This window comes from Musca vetustissima, unplaced genomic scaffold (genome assembly GCF_032173495.1).
Source record: "Musca vetustissima isolate MV318-11 ecotype Yass unplaced genomic scaffold, APGP_CSIRO_Mvet_v1 utg26469, whole genome shotgun sequence".
NCBI lineage: Eukaryota > Metazoa > Arthropoda > Insecta > Diptera > Muscidae > Musca > Musca vetustissima.
This window is the reverse complement of record NW_026878235.1, coordinates 39,913-53,877: the sequence shown is the minus strand read 5'-3', so window position 1 is coordinate 53,877 and position 13,965 is coordinate 39,913. Positions and strand designations below refer to the sequence as shown.

The 13,965-nt window shown below is 34.3% G+C and overlaps 1 protein-coding gene across 1 annotated transcript; it reads right to left on the bottom strand.

Moving 5' to 3' along the window:
• LOC133323054 (kelch-like protein diablo) lies at nt 1-10,964 on the bottom strand. The gene is made up of 7 exons (XM_061532011.1): nt 10,911-10,964; nt 4,609-5,382; nt 3,967-4,536; nt 3,770-3,891; nt 2,024-2,213; nt 1,772-1,959; nt 1-50 (listed from the first exon to the last, which is right to left on the bottom strand). Exons 2-7 carry the CDS (start codon nt 5,326-5,328, stop codon nt 26-28), a joined length of 1,815 nt encoding a protein of 604 aa, XP_061387995.1. The 5' UTR covers nt 5,329-5,382; nt 10,911-10,964; the 3' UTR covers nt 1-25.
• Between the last annotated feature and the right edge of the window lie 3,001 nt (nt 10,965-13,965).

The following is a 13,965-nucleotide window of genomic DNA, read 5'->3' as shown; positions in this document are numbered from 1 at the left end:
TCGTACTACTACTATCCATTCCCAATCATACAACAGAGTCTTTGCGTATCCTGAAAGTAAAGGCAGAAAATTAAAAAAATAATTAAATCAGCGTAAAAACATTCTCCATAAAATTTCACTATTGGCCACTGACCACAAGAAACTTCTAACTTCAGTCGATATCGCGAAAATATCAACTTTAAAATTTGCTACATCCCTGTTCTTTTGGTATTTAAACATATTTTCCAAATGGGCTATTTTGACCCACTGTGGTGTCAATTGAGGGGAGTGGTGTCAATGGAAAAAATATTATCCACAAAATTTCACTATAAGTCACTGACCAGAAGAAACTTCTAACATCAGTCGGAATCGATAAAATCTTAATAAACAAATTTGCTTCATCGCTATAACATAAAGAATCTACACATATTTTCGAAATGGGCCATTTTGACCCTCTGCACTATATTTTAGGAATGTGATGTCAATGTATAAAATATTCCCCATAAAATTTCACTGTGAGTCACTGACCAGAAGAAACTTCTAACATCAGTCGGAATCGAGAAAATATCAACAACAAAATTTGCTACATCACTGTAACATAGTCATTTTACACATATTTTCCAAAGGGGTCAATTTGACCCTCAGGCCTGCATTATAGGGGAAGAATGTCAAAGAGGGATATATTCTTCATAAAATTTCACTTCAAGTCACTGACCAGAAGAAACTTCTAACATAAGTCGGAATCGAGGAAATATCAATTTAAAAATTTGCCATATCCCTGTTCTTTTGGTATTTAAACATATTTTCCAAATAGGATATTTTGACCCACGGTACTATATTTTTGGAGAGTGGTGTTAATGGAAAAAATATTCTCCACAACATTTCACTATGGGTCACTGATTAAGAGAAAATTCTAACTTCAGTCGATATAGCAAAAATATCAATAAACAAATTTGCTACATCACTGTTCATGGGGTATTTAGACACATTTTCCAAATTCGCCATTTTAAACTACACTACGTTTTAGGGGAGTGATGTCAATGAATAAAATGTTCTCCATAAAATTACACTATAAGTCGCTGACCAGGAGAAACTTCTAACATCAGTCGGAATCGATAAAATCTCAATAAACAAATTTGCTTCATCGCTGTAACATTTGGTATTTACAGATATTTTCGAAATGGGTCATTTTGACCCTCTGCACCACATTTTAGGAGAAAGATATCCATGGAAAAAATATTCTCCACAAAATTTCACTATGAGTCACTGACCAGAAGAAACTTCTAACTTCTGTCGGTATTACGAAAATATCAATTTCAAAATTTGCTATATTACTGGTATATTGTATTTACAATTTTTTTTTTGAAATGAGTAGCTTAGACCCACTGCACTACATTTTAGGGGGGCAATGCCAATGAAATAAATGTTCTCCATAAAATTTCACTATAGATTACTGACCAGAAGAAAACTTTAACTTCAATCGATATCGCGAAAATATCAATAAAGAAATTAGCTTTTTGCAATATTTTTTGATACCTAGATATCTTTTCGAAATGGGCCATTTTGAACCACTCTTCGACATTTTAGAGGATTGTTGTAAATGGGAAAAACATTCTCCATAAAATTTCATCTTGAGTCACTGACCAGAAGAAACTTCTAAATTCACTCGATACAGCAAAAATATCAAAACAAATTAAATTTGCTATATCACTGGTTCCTTTGGCATCTATTTTTCCTCATGGGCTATCCATCTATATTCGTAGATTTTTGTTTTTACTATTTTTTCACCTACCACATATAATTTTCAGTTTGTGGTGCTCTCATGACACCAACACCACCGCCCAAACGGCGATAATTCATGCAGCCACATAGGCGCCATTGATTTGTCTCTGTATCGTAAACTTCAATGGTTTTCAAATAGGCGGAACCATCAAAACCGCCAACAGCATATAGTTGACCATTGACGACGGCTAAGCCGACCTGAAAATATGAGGTAAAAATTATTCAAAAAAATTAAAGTAATTTTTTGAGATGCTGTACTTACACCACTGCGTCGCGATGTCATTGCCACAATTGGACTCCATGTATTCGTGTGGGGATTATAACGTTCGGCCGATGACAATTCCATGCAATCATCACGGCCACCAACGGCATAAATGTAATTATTGAAAACGGCACAGCCTAAATGTTTGCGACGTGTTGACATGGGACTGACAGCAACCCATTTGTTTTGTCTGCAACAAAAAAAAAAGAAAAAAAAAAAAACAATTTTTAGTATAAATATTTAAATACAAATAGAATATAATCTCAAAATTTTTTTCTTCATCTCGGGTCATAACTTCTAACTTCAGTCTATATCACGAAAAATCACGAAAACCAAATAAATCTACTTCATCACAGTATCCTTTGGTATATTCACATATTTTCGAAATGACCCACTTTTGACCCACTGTACTAAATTTTAGAGCATAGATGTCAATGGAAAAAATATTCTCCACAAAATTTCACAAAAGGTCATTGAACAGAAGAATTTTCTATCAACAGCCGATATCGCTAAAATATCTATAACAAAATTTTCTACGTTAAGGTTCCTTTGGTATTTACTTATATTTTCCAAATGGGACATATGACCCTCAATCCTGCATTTTACGAGATTGATGCCAATGAAAAAAAATATTCTCCACAAAATTTCACTATAGGACACTGACCAAAAGAAACTTCTGACTTCAGTCGGAATCGAGATAATATGAAAAAAAAATTTGCTACATCACTGCACCCTTGTCATTTATAGCATTTTCCAAAAGGATCACTTTGACCCCCTGTCCTGCATTTTAGGTGAAGGATGTCAAAGAGGCATATATTCTCCATAAAATTTCCCTATAGGTCACTGACCAAAAGAAACTTCTGACTTCAGTCGGAATCGAGAAAATATCATAAACAAAATTTGCTACATCACAGTAACCTTGTCATTTATACATATATTCCAAATGGTTCACTTTGATCCTCAATACTGCATTTTAGGGGATTGATGCCAATGGAAAAAATGTTCTCCATAAAAGTTCACTATAGGTCACTGACCAAAAGAAACTTCTGACTTCAGTCGAAAACGAGATAATATCAAAAACAAAGTTTGCTACATCACTGCACCCTTGTCATTTATAGCATTTTCCAAAAGGGTCACTTTGACCCCCAGTCCTGCATTTTAGGGGACGGAGGTCAAAGAGGCATATATGCTCCACAAAATTACACTATTAGTCACTGACCAAAAGAACTTTCTATCATCACCCGATATTACGAAAATAACATTTTCAAAATTTGCTACATCTCTGCACCCTTGTCATTTACACATATTTTCCAAATGTGCCATTTTGACCCACTGCACTATATTTTAGGCGATTGATGTCAATGAAAAAAATATTCTCCACAAAATTTCACTAGAGGTCACTGACCAAAACAAGTCCCTAATACGCATAGATAATGCGAAAAAAAAATAGTTTCAAAATTTGCTTCATCGCAGCTCCTTTGGCACTTACACATCTTTTCGAAATGGCCCGATTTGGCCCATTGCACTACACTTTAGAGGATTGATGTCAATGGAAAAAATATTCTCCACAAAATTTCACTATAGGTGATTGACCAAAGGAAACATCTAACTTCAGTGGGTATCATGAAAATATGAACAAACAAATATGCCGTATCAAAATATCCTACACACATTTTCCAAAGAAGCCATATAATTATTTTGAATACAAATAAATCGAACTTAAAAATACAGTTTTTTTGTCTTTACCTTGGATCATAACGTTCAACGGTATTCAAAGGACACTGGCCATCCGAACCACCAATGGCATATAAATAACCACCTAAAACGGCAACAGCAACGCCCAAACGGCGTGTAGTCATGGGAGCCACCTGAATAGAAAAAAAAAACAAAAATAAAAAATTAAAAAAATCTAACAATTTGAAACCCATCCTCCCCCGCATTACCTTCGACCATTTATTCTCTTTGGGATCATAACGTTCAACATGATTCAAACACTGTACACCATCTTGTCCACCGACAGCATATAGGAAACCATCGAGTACGGCCACACCAACACTGGTGCGACACGATGTGGTCGGTGCCACATCACATGACCATTGATTCGTTTGTGGATCATACCGTTCAATGCTATTCAAATAACTTTGCCCATCATGGCCACCGACGGCATAGAGCAAATCATTGAGTACGGCAACACCAACACCACAACGTCTCTTACTCATGGGTGCCACCATTTTCCAGTCATTTGTTTGAGGATCAAAACGTTCCACCGAGGCTATGGCATCGCCAGAACACCAACCGCCAACGGCAAAGAGAACTTCGCCACGGCGGGTGGGTTTACGGGGACGGGTACGTGGTCCCTGCATTAGGGGACGTTCTTGTGGAAGCAGGAGATAATTTTTGGCCTCGTCGACTAAATCACGGCAAGCCTCGTCGGAGCGGACCAGCAGGTCAGAGCCAACGGTACCGACCAGAAATTTCGGTGACAATAATGGAAGACGGACATGTTGTAGGACCTACCAACAGAAGCAGAAAAAGATGCGCTTAATAAAATTCAGAAGTTTAGATTTTTAATATCGGATACCCACCTGAGCTAAATGTTGTCTCCGATCGGCAATATTATATTTAAGCCATGACATAACGGCATTAAATACCTGCTCCTCCGATCGCACATTCAATTCATCGCTGCATATAATATCGACCAATTGCCCCACGGGCAACAATAGGAATTCTTCACTCTCCATGACCTCTTGAAAATTATGCTGTGTGAATTTATCGGCAATGCGCAACAGTTCACGACACGAATGTGTATCGGCAAAGGCTCGTATACCCAAACAATTTGTCGGATCCAATTGTCGTTTCAAAAATTCACAGCATATATCCTGAATTTCGACTAGCTGTAGCAAACAAGCTGCCGGCAGCAATGTCTGAACATTCGATTCTTCGACAACAATATGGGCGGTATAACAGAAATCGATCAGTAGTTCCATGGCATTTTCGTCGATATCACGTATTGTGACTTCAGTTTGTCGAGATTCCTCTAATTCGCCGGTGAACATGGCACGAAAATATGGTGAACATGCCGACAATATAACACGATGGGCAAATATTTTCCGGCCACCAACATTGAGGACAACATCGCAAAGTTCACGATGCCGCCGCAGCATATTCAATTCGGATAGGGTAACCTTGGGGTGTTTGTCGGAGGTGTGGGCCATACGAGCCGGTGATTGTGGACGATCAACGCCACCAGCACCGGCTGTAGCGCCCGCACCGCCATTAGCACCCGGCAACAACGGGTCACCCATACGATTCGCTGCTAAGCGCAGCGGGGCAGATGCCCAACCCCACACCGCGTCTATCTGGAAATAGAACAAAAAAAAATGGAAGTGATTAAAATAAGTTAAAAAATAATTCTCAAAACACTCTAAAAGTATGAAAATCGAAGGGTACCGCTATATGGGTGCTATATGTAAAATTGGACCGATTTCGATAATTTTTTGTAAGGAGCTCCGCTACTCAATAAGAACCCAAACTAGGAAATTACCGACATTTTTGGGGGGAAATGTGTTCAAGATCGTTAAAATAACGAAAATCGGAGGGTACTTTCTATGGAACTAAAACTGGATCAATTTTTATAATTTTTGGTATGAAGCTTCGGTACCCAACAAAAACCCAAAACATGAAATTACAACCTTTTTGGTTGGAAAACTACTTTTAAATCCTCAAAGCGAAAATCGGAGGGTGCAATAAATGGGGACTATATCTAAAAGTTTACCAATTTTTATAATTTCTGATATGGGGCTTTGTTACACAATGCGAACCCAAAATATAAAATTACAACCAATTTGGTTAGAAAATGAATATAAAATCCTCAAAATACCTATAATCGGAGGGTTTGATATGTTGGGACTATAATTAAAAGTGGATGAATTTTTATAATTTTTGGTATGGAACTTTGTTACACAACGCGAACCCAAAATATGAAATTACAACCAATTCGGTTGAAAAATGTGTTCAAGATGCTCAAAATAACGAAAATCGGAGGGTACTTTCTATGGAGGACATAACTAAAACTGGATCAATTTTTATAATTTTTGGTATTGAGCTTTGTAACACAATGCGAACCCAAAATATGAAATTACAACCAATTCGTTTGAAAATCATGTCGAAAATATCGATAATTGAGGTTAAGGTAATATGGGAGCTATACCTAAAAGTTGACCCAATTTTATAATTTTTGGTAGGGAGCTTGGCAACTCAATGCGGGCGCAAAATATGAAATTACAACCAATTTGCTTGAAAAATGTGTTCAAGATCCTCAAAATACTGAAAATCGGAAGATAGTTTCTATGGAGGCCATCCTTAAAAGTGGATCGAAATGTATACATTTTGATGTGGAACCTCGCGACTCAATGAGTAACCAAAATATGAAATTACAGTCAATTTGGTTGCAAAATCCGTTCAAAATATCGAAAATTGAGGTTAAGGTAATATGGGAGCTATACCTAAAAGTGGACCAATATTGATAATTTTTTGTATGGAGCTTCGCTACTCAATGAGAACCTAAAATAAAAAATTACAGACAATTTGATTGGAAAACTTGGTAAAAAAAATCCATAAATAATGAAAATCGGATGGTAGCTTTCTATGGAGACCATACCTAAAAATGGATCAATTTTTATAATTTTTGATATGGAGCTTTGTAACTCAATGCGAATCCAAAATATGAAATTACAGTTCATTCGATTGAGAATCATGTCGAAAATATCGAAAATTGGGTTTAACGTTATATGGGAGCTATAACTAAAAATGTTCCGATATCGAATAAATTTGGTAGGGAGATTTTTGGCACAAGAAGAATGGAATATACCGAATTACTGCCAACTCGATCGGAAAACTTCATCAAAAACCTTAAAATATCATAATTCGGTGGGGTACCTTTACATGGGGGCTATATCTGAGAGTGGACGAATATTGAAAATTTTTGCTAAGGAGATGTACTTCCCAATGAGAATCCAACATATGAAATTTCATTCAAATTTGATTGGAAAATGTGATCAAAATCCTCAATATTTCTAAATTTTGAGGTTATTTTTATATGGGGGCTATAACTAAAGGTGGACGATATTGATCATTTTTGGTATAGGGCTTCCCCATTCAATGATAACTCAAAATATCAAATTACGGTTTGGAAAATGTGTCCAAAATTTTTAAAATACTGAAGATCGGAAGGTTCGATGGTCCGTATAGACACCTCAAGTCTTTATAGAGATCAGTTCGGCCTTTATAGTCTTTATAGGGACCTTACAAAGGAGGTTTATTATTATTATTTTTTTTTTATTTTATGCTCCCCACCACTCCGTCTCTTTTTTTCCTTCTTTGCCTCTTCAGTTTATTTTAAGATTGAAAAAAAAAAACATCAACATAATCACGTGCATCGAAGCTATTTGTGTGTTCGATCCATAAGGGTGGCGGTTGTTGATCTTCCACATACAATCATCATCAGTCAGTCTAGCAGAGAAAATTGTAACGTTTTAAAATGTTTTTGTGTGGCCAGCAACAAAAAAAACCCAATTTTCTTCAATCTAAAAATATAAAACAACAACAACACAAATTTGATTGTTGGCCAACAAAAGTAACAACAAATTGTCTATGGTAGAATGAAGGCATAGAGGAAGATCAGAACGGATTAAAAAAAAAAAAACATATTGAAAAATTTCGTTACATGTTGCACAAATCTTACGAAAATTGTTAATATGTTGCAATTTTATTCAAATATTCAAATTCAATTTATTTCGGGATTTTTCGATTTTTTCGTTCGATTCTGTAATTTTATTTGCTAATGAAGCCTTTAAAGATGTTTGTATATTGAAATTTTTTGTCAATAACACACATTAGCAATGAAAATTTGCAAAATCCATATTTTTTCAGGTGTGGTGAGTTTTTTGAGAAATTCACCACACCTCAAAAAATGTTGCAAACGAAATATAGAACAAAAAAATATGTCTTGGTTCTCCTAGCTGGCAAATACCCATAAAAATCTCACCAATTATCTCATTATTGATTTCACAAAATAATTATTAATTTCATTACATTGCTAATAAAGAAATTATGCAAAATCCATGATTTTTCAGGTGTGGTGATTTTTTTGAGAAATTCAAAATGTTACAAAATGCTGAAAAAAATCTATACAACAAGAAAAAAATTAATTGCATTTTCCACATTACAAAACCGCACAAAATTATTTTAATTTTCGTTACTGATTCCACAAAATAATGTTTAATTTCATTGCATTGCTAATAAAGAAAATATGCAAAATATACATATATATTTTCAGGTGTGGTGAGTTTTTTGAGAAATTCACCACACCTTAAAAAATGTTCCAAACGAGAGATAATAAGTTGTGAACAAAAAAAAATATGTCTTGAATTTTTCAGGTGTCAAAACCCCACAAAAAAGCTCTCCAATTATCTCAATATTGATTCCACAAAATAATTAATAATTTCATTGCATTGCTAATAAACAAATTATGCAAAATCCATAATTTTTTAGGTGTGGTGAAAACATTTTCCATTCGAATTAGCTCAAATTTGATATATTTTGTGTTCATCGGGTAGTAAATCTCCCTACCAAAAATGATCAATATTGGTCCCTATTTAGGTATAGCTCCCATATAAAATATCCTCCAAATTTTCGATATTCAGAGGATTATCTGGTAGTATATAAAAATATCGTGTATAAAGCTACCCTCAAATTTCGATATTTTGTGGATATTGGGCAGTTTTCCAACCAAATTGGCTGTAATTTCATATGTTGTGTACATATCGAGTAGTGAATCTCCCTAACAATAATTATGGATATTGGTCAACATTTGGGTATAGCCTCCATTTTCCAAATTTTGAGAAATTCAAATTGATTTCCCAATCGAATTAGCTATAATTTGTTATTTTTTCTTCTCATCTGGTAGTATATAAAAATATCGGTTCACGTTTTGGTCTAGGCTCCATATAAAGCTACCCTCAAATTTCGATATTTTGTGGATATTGGGCACGTTTTTGAAACGAATATGTTGTAATTTGTTATATTGGGTTCTCATTGGGTGACGAAACTCCCTACCAAAAATTATCAGTATCGATTCACGTTTTGGTATAGCTTCCATATAAGAGTACCCTCAATACTCGATATTTTAGGGATTGTATGCACATTTTTCAACCGAATGGTTTCAAATTTGATATTTTGGATTCGCATTAGGTGAAAAATCCTACCAAAAATTATCAATATCGGTCCACTATACCATATAAAATATGCTCCAAAATTTCGATATTTTGATGATTTTGCGAAAGTTTCCAACCAATTTGGCTGTAATTAAATATTTTGGCTTCTTATCGGTTAGTACATCTACCTACCAAAAATTATAAATATTGGTTTTCATTTAGGTGTAGTCCCTATGTAAATGTATCCGAAATTTTAAGGATTTTGAAGACATTTTCCACTCGAATTGTCTGTAATTTCATATTTTGTTTTCTCATGGGTAGTACATCTCCCTACCAAAAATGATCAATATTGGTCCACATTTACGTGTAGATCCCATATAAAACGTCCTCCAAATTTTCGATACTTTGAGGATTTTGAACACATTTTCCATTGGATTGACTGTAATTTCATAGGTTGGGTTCTCACAGAATAGTACACCTCCCTACCAAAAATGATCAATATTGGTCCACATTTAGGTATAGCTACACGTAAGCTCCCATATAAAACGTCCTCCAAATTTTCGATACTTTGAGGATTTTGAACACATTTTCCATTGGAATTGACTGTAATTTCACAAGTTGGGTTCTCACAGAAGAGTACACCTCCCTACCAAAAATGATCAATATTGGTCCACATTTAGGTATAACCTCCTTGTAAAGGTAAACCAAATTTCCAGATTTTCTTCTTTTTGAATACGTTGTCTTCTCATCGATTAGCACAGCTCCCTGCCAAAAATTATAAAAATCGGTCCTCATTTAGGTGTTGCCCCTATGTAAAGGTATCCGAAAATTTTCTGAATTTTGAACGCCGTTTTCCATTCGAATTGACTGTAATTTGATATTTTGACTTCTCATTGGGTAGTACAACTCCCTACCAAAAATTATCAACTTTTCGTTCGAACTTTAGCTATAGGCCTCATATAATCGAACCCTTCTTTTTCAGAATTGCAAGGGGGTTTTATCCATTTCCAACTATAATTTGTTTACAGGAACACACCCTATATGAAATTATTTCAGTAAGGAGTGGTAAGGACCCTTTCTCGAAACAAAATAAAAAAGAACACATGTTTTTGTTGCGGGACAAATGAAGTTATTAACCTTGATATAATCACAGCACATACGTACATATATACAGTATTATATCCATCCCATGCCCACATTCATTATTTGCCCTTCCCTGACCTAATTGGCAGCACAGGCAGCAGCAACAACAACTTAAGACATAAACACAACCACCTATAACAACAATAACTAAAAAACGGAAAAAAATAAACAAATAAAAGGTATTGTGGGGTGATAAGGGAATCATGCAAAGACAAGACAATAAATAAATAAAACGGAAGAGGAAACTATAATGCATCCTCCAAATAGAGGCCATCATATAATTGATTCCGAAAGACCCACTGAATAGACAGGCACCTGGCCACCAATTGAATGGAATGTAGTAATATCGACCCTTCATTACACATTTCGAAACCAAAAAAAAAAAACAATTCCGAAGATAGACTGACAACAAAGTGGTTAGTTGGCCTGCACACACACTCGCGCGATATCATGTAATGATGATTTTCCTATTCTATATTTATTAAGCAGAATGAATATATGTTTAGTTCTGTTTTTCTTTTTTAAGATACCTTTGCGTCTTTCTGGGCCACTGAAAAATCAAATTCACAACACCACAAGCCACAAAGCCACCAAAATCCCGTTCTATTTGCTGGAATACTGGCAGCGAATTCACAAAAACACTTGCAGCACACAGAGATATTTAACCGACCGACCGAACGCGACCACAACAACAACGATGGCAAATAAGAACTCGTTGCTCTTTTTGGAAAATAATTTTCACAATTTCCAGCACAATTAATTGGAAAATTATTAAATTCATAGGGCTCGACACACACAGAATATGTAAAAAAGGGAGAAAAATGTAAATATCTACATGGAACTGAGATGGAATGAAGGAATAGGTAATAAGAATTAGGGCTATGTACGACGATTTTGGTACTAATCGTTGTGTTTCGATTAACGAACTATAGATACCTTGAATGATGGTTTGATGAGATGAGAAAGAACAATTCCCTGATGATTGATAGCACAATGTGTGAAGAAAATTATCATCGATAAAGGCTATAAAAATATATAAAATAATAATAATAAATTAATAATATTTAAAGAATTAAAAGATATATAAAAAATTAAAAATAAAATTAAGAATATTCAAAAAATTTAACTTGTATTTAAAAAAAATAATTTAAAAAACGTATCAAAATAAAAAATATAAAAAATAGGATATTTATAAACAAAAATATATGAAATAAAAATTATAAAAAAAATAATAAAAATATAAAAAATAAAAATATATAAAAAATATATTCAGAAAAATATGAAATTAAAAACTAAAGAAATTTAAATTATAATAATAAAATCAAAATATATAAAAATAAAAATTATATAAAAATTTTTGGTATTTCGAAAAAATTTTCAGACTCTTTCGAACAAAATTGACTGTAATTTGTTATTATAGGTTCTCATTGGGTAGTAAATGTTACCACCCAAAAATAAAAATAATTTTTCACCTACCGATTTTCAATATTTTGTGACTTTTGAATATTTTTTCCAAACGTTTGGCTATAACTTCATATTTTGGAGTCTCGTTAGTTGAAAAATCTCCATACCAAAAATTATGAATATCGGCCCACATTTAGGTAGACCTTCCACATAACGATATCTTCCGATTTGTGGTATTCGGAGGACTTTCGGTACATTTCCAAATCAATTTGGCTATAATTTCATATTTTGTAATCGCGTTAATTGAAAAATCTCCCTACCAAAAATTATCAATATCGGCCTACATTTAGGTACACCTCCCGTATAACGATATCTTCCGATTTGCGGAATTTCGAGGATTTTCTGTAGGTTTTCCAAATAAAATTGGCTATAATTTCATATTTTGGAATTTCGATGGTTGAAAAATCTCCCTACCAAAAATTATCAATATCAATACCATATAACGATATCTTCCGATTTGCGGAATTCGGCAATTTTGAGCACATTTTTTAAAACAATGTAGCTATAATTTCATATTTGTGTAATCTCATCGGTAAACAAATCTCCCTAGCAAAAATCATTAATATGGATCTACTTTAAGATAGAGCCCACATATTACAGCTCCTCCAATTCGTGGCAATTTCGTCAAGTTTTCCCCACCAAATAAGCTGTAATTGTAAATTATGGGTTCTCATAAAACGCTACAGCCGATTTCCAAAAACTTTGACATATTTTTCAAGCGATTTGACTATAATTTAGAAATAGAAATATAATATATGAAATTCTAGAGGGCATCTGTACCATAGAAGGCCTCTGAAGAGGTCATCTATACCATAAAATGCCTACGAAGAGGACTTCTATACCATAGAAGGCCTACGAAGAGGTCTTCTATACCATGGAAGGCCTCCGAGGAGGTCCTCTAAGGTCACATTCTGCCAGTTTTAATTTTTTTGTATTTTCTTCCCTCCCCCAATATGTTTGTCTCAGCCCAGCGTCACATGTGTTTCGCTCATTTTTATTGTTCTTTCTCATTTCCGAATTTTTTAAACTTCTTTAAACAAAATCCCAGATTTTTTTTTCTTAAAATTGACATCCCTATCTTTTTTGCAACCCATATGCCGCCAAGTGTTTCCCATTTTTAACGGCGTCACATATGTTTCGTTTTTTTCTTCTTTTTCGCCTTACCTTTGCGTCTTTCTGGGCCACTGAAAAACCACCAATTCCACAACAAAACCAATAACCAACGACTGCAGGAACAGAGGCAGCAGCAGATTTAGAAAATGCAATTTTTATTGCTTTCCTTTGTTACGCACACACACTGATATAATTAAATGAATTTTGGATTATAATGCACTAGAATTTTCGATACACTTTAATATTTTGCCGTGTTTTAATTAGAAATTATTTTTGTATTTTATTTTATATTTTTTAATATTTATTTTTTCTCTCGTTTTCCGTACACATTAATTTGTTCGTGAGCTTGACAACCGAGCCGCACAGCAACTGTGACAAGTAACGGCGTTATTTCCAAGCACACCCCAACAGACAACAATGGGCAGTGTTGCCAAAACAGCTGTTTTCTCTGTTGAAAAGGGAGAAGAGAAATAAACAACTGTGACAAGTAACGGCGTCATTTCACCCCGCAGTCAACTGTGCGGCTGTCGTCAGCTGTTTTCTTTGGGGAATGAAAGGCTAATGGAGAACAGAAATAAATAAATTAACAGAAAGAGAGAATTAATGGTTACTTGATGTTGACATTTTTCGTTCTCTCTCTCCCTCCTTTTTTCTTATTACAATTGTCGATTGAAACGTAGTTATTTATTTGTTTAACACAAAACGTCATTTTCTGTGAGTGTTCTAGGGATCCCTAGTCCGTTTATTGTGCATTTGGCTGTTATCACCAAACAGTTATCGAAATAAATCGATTAGTCACAAATCGCCCTGGTTAACCCTAATAGAAAGCAAAAAGAAAGTATTAGAAGTGTTAGAAGAAGAGCGAGCAAGCAAACAAGCAATTAATTAAAACAAAGAAGCTTTACGGACATACATACATATATATTCTATATATTTTCTTCGCAGACAATCCACTAATTCTTTCCATTTAATAGAAAATATTATAAATATATTAATTAATTAAATAGA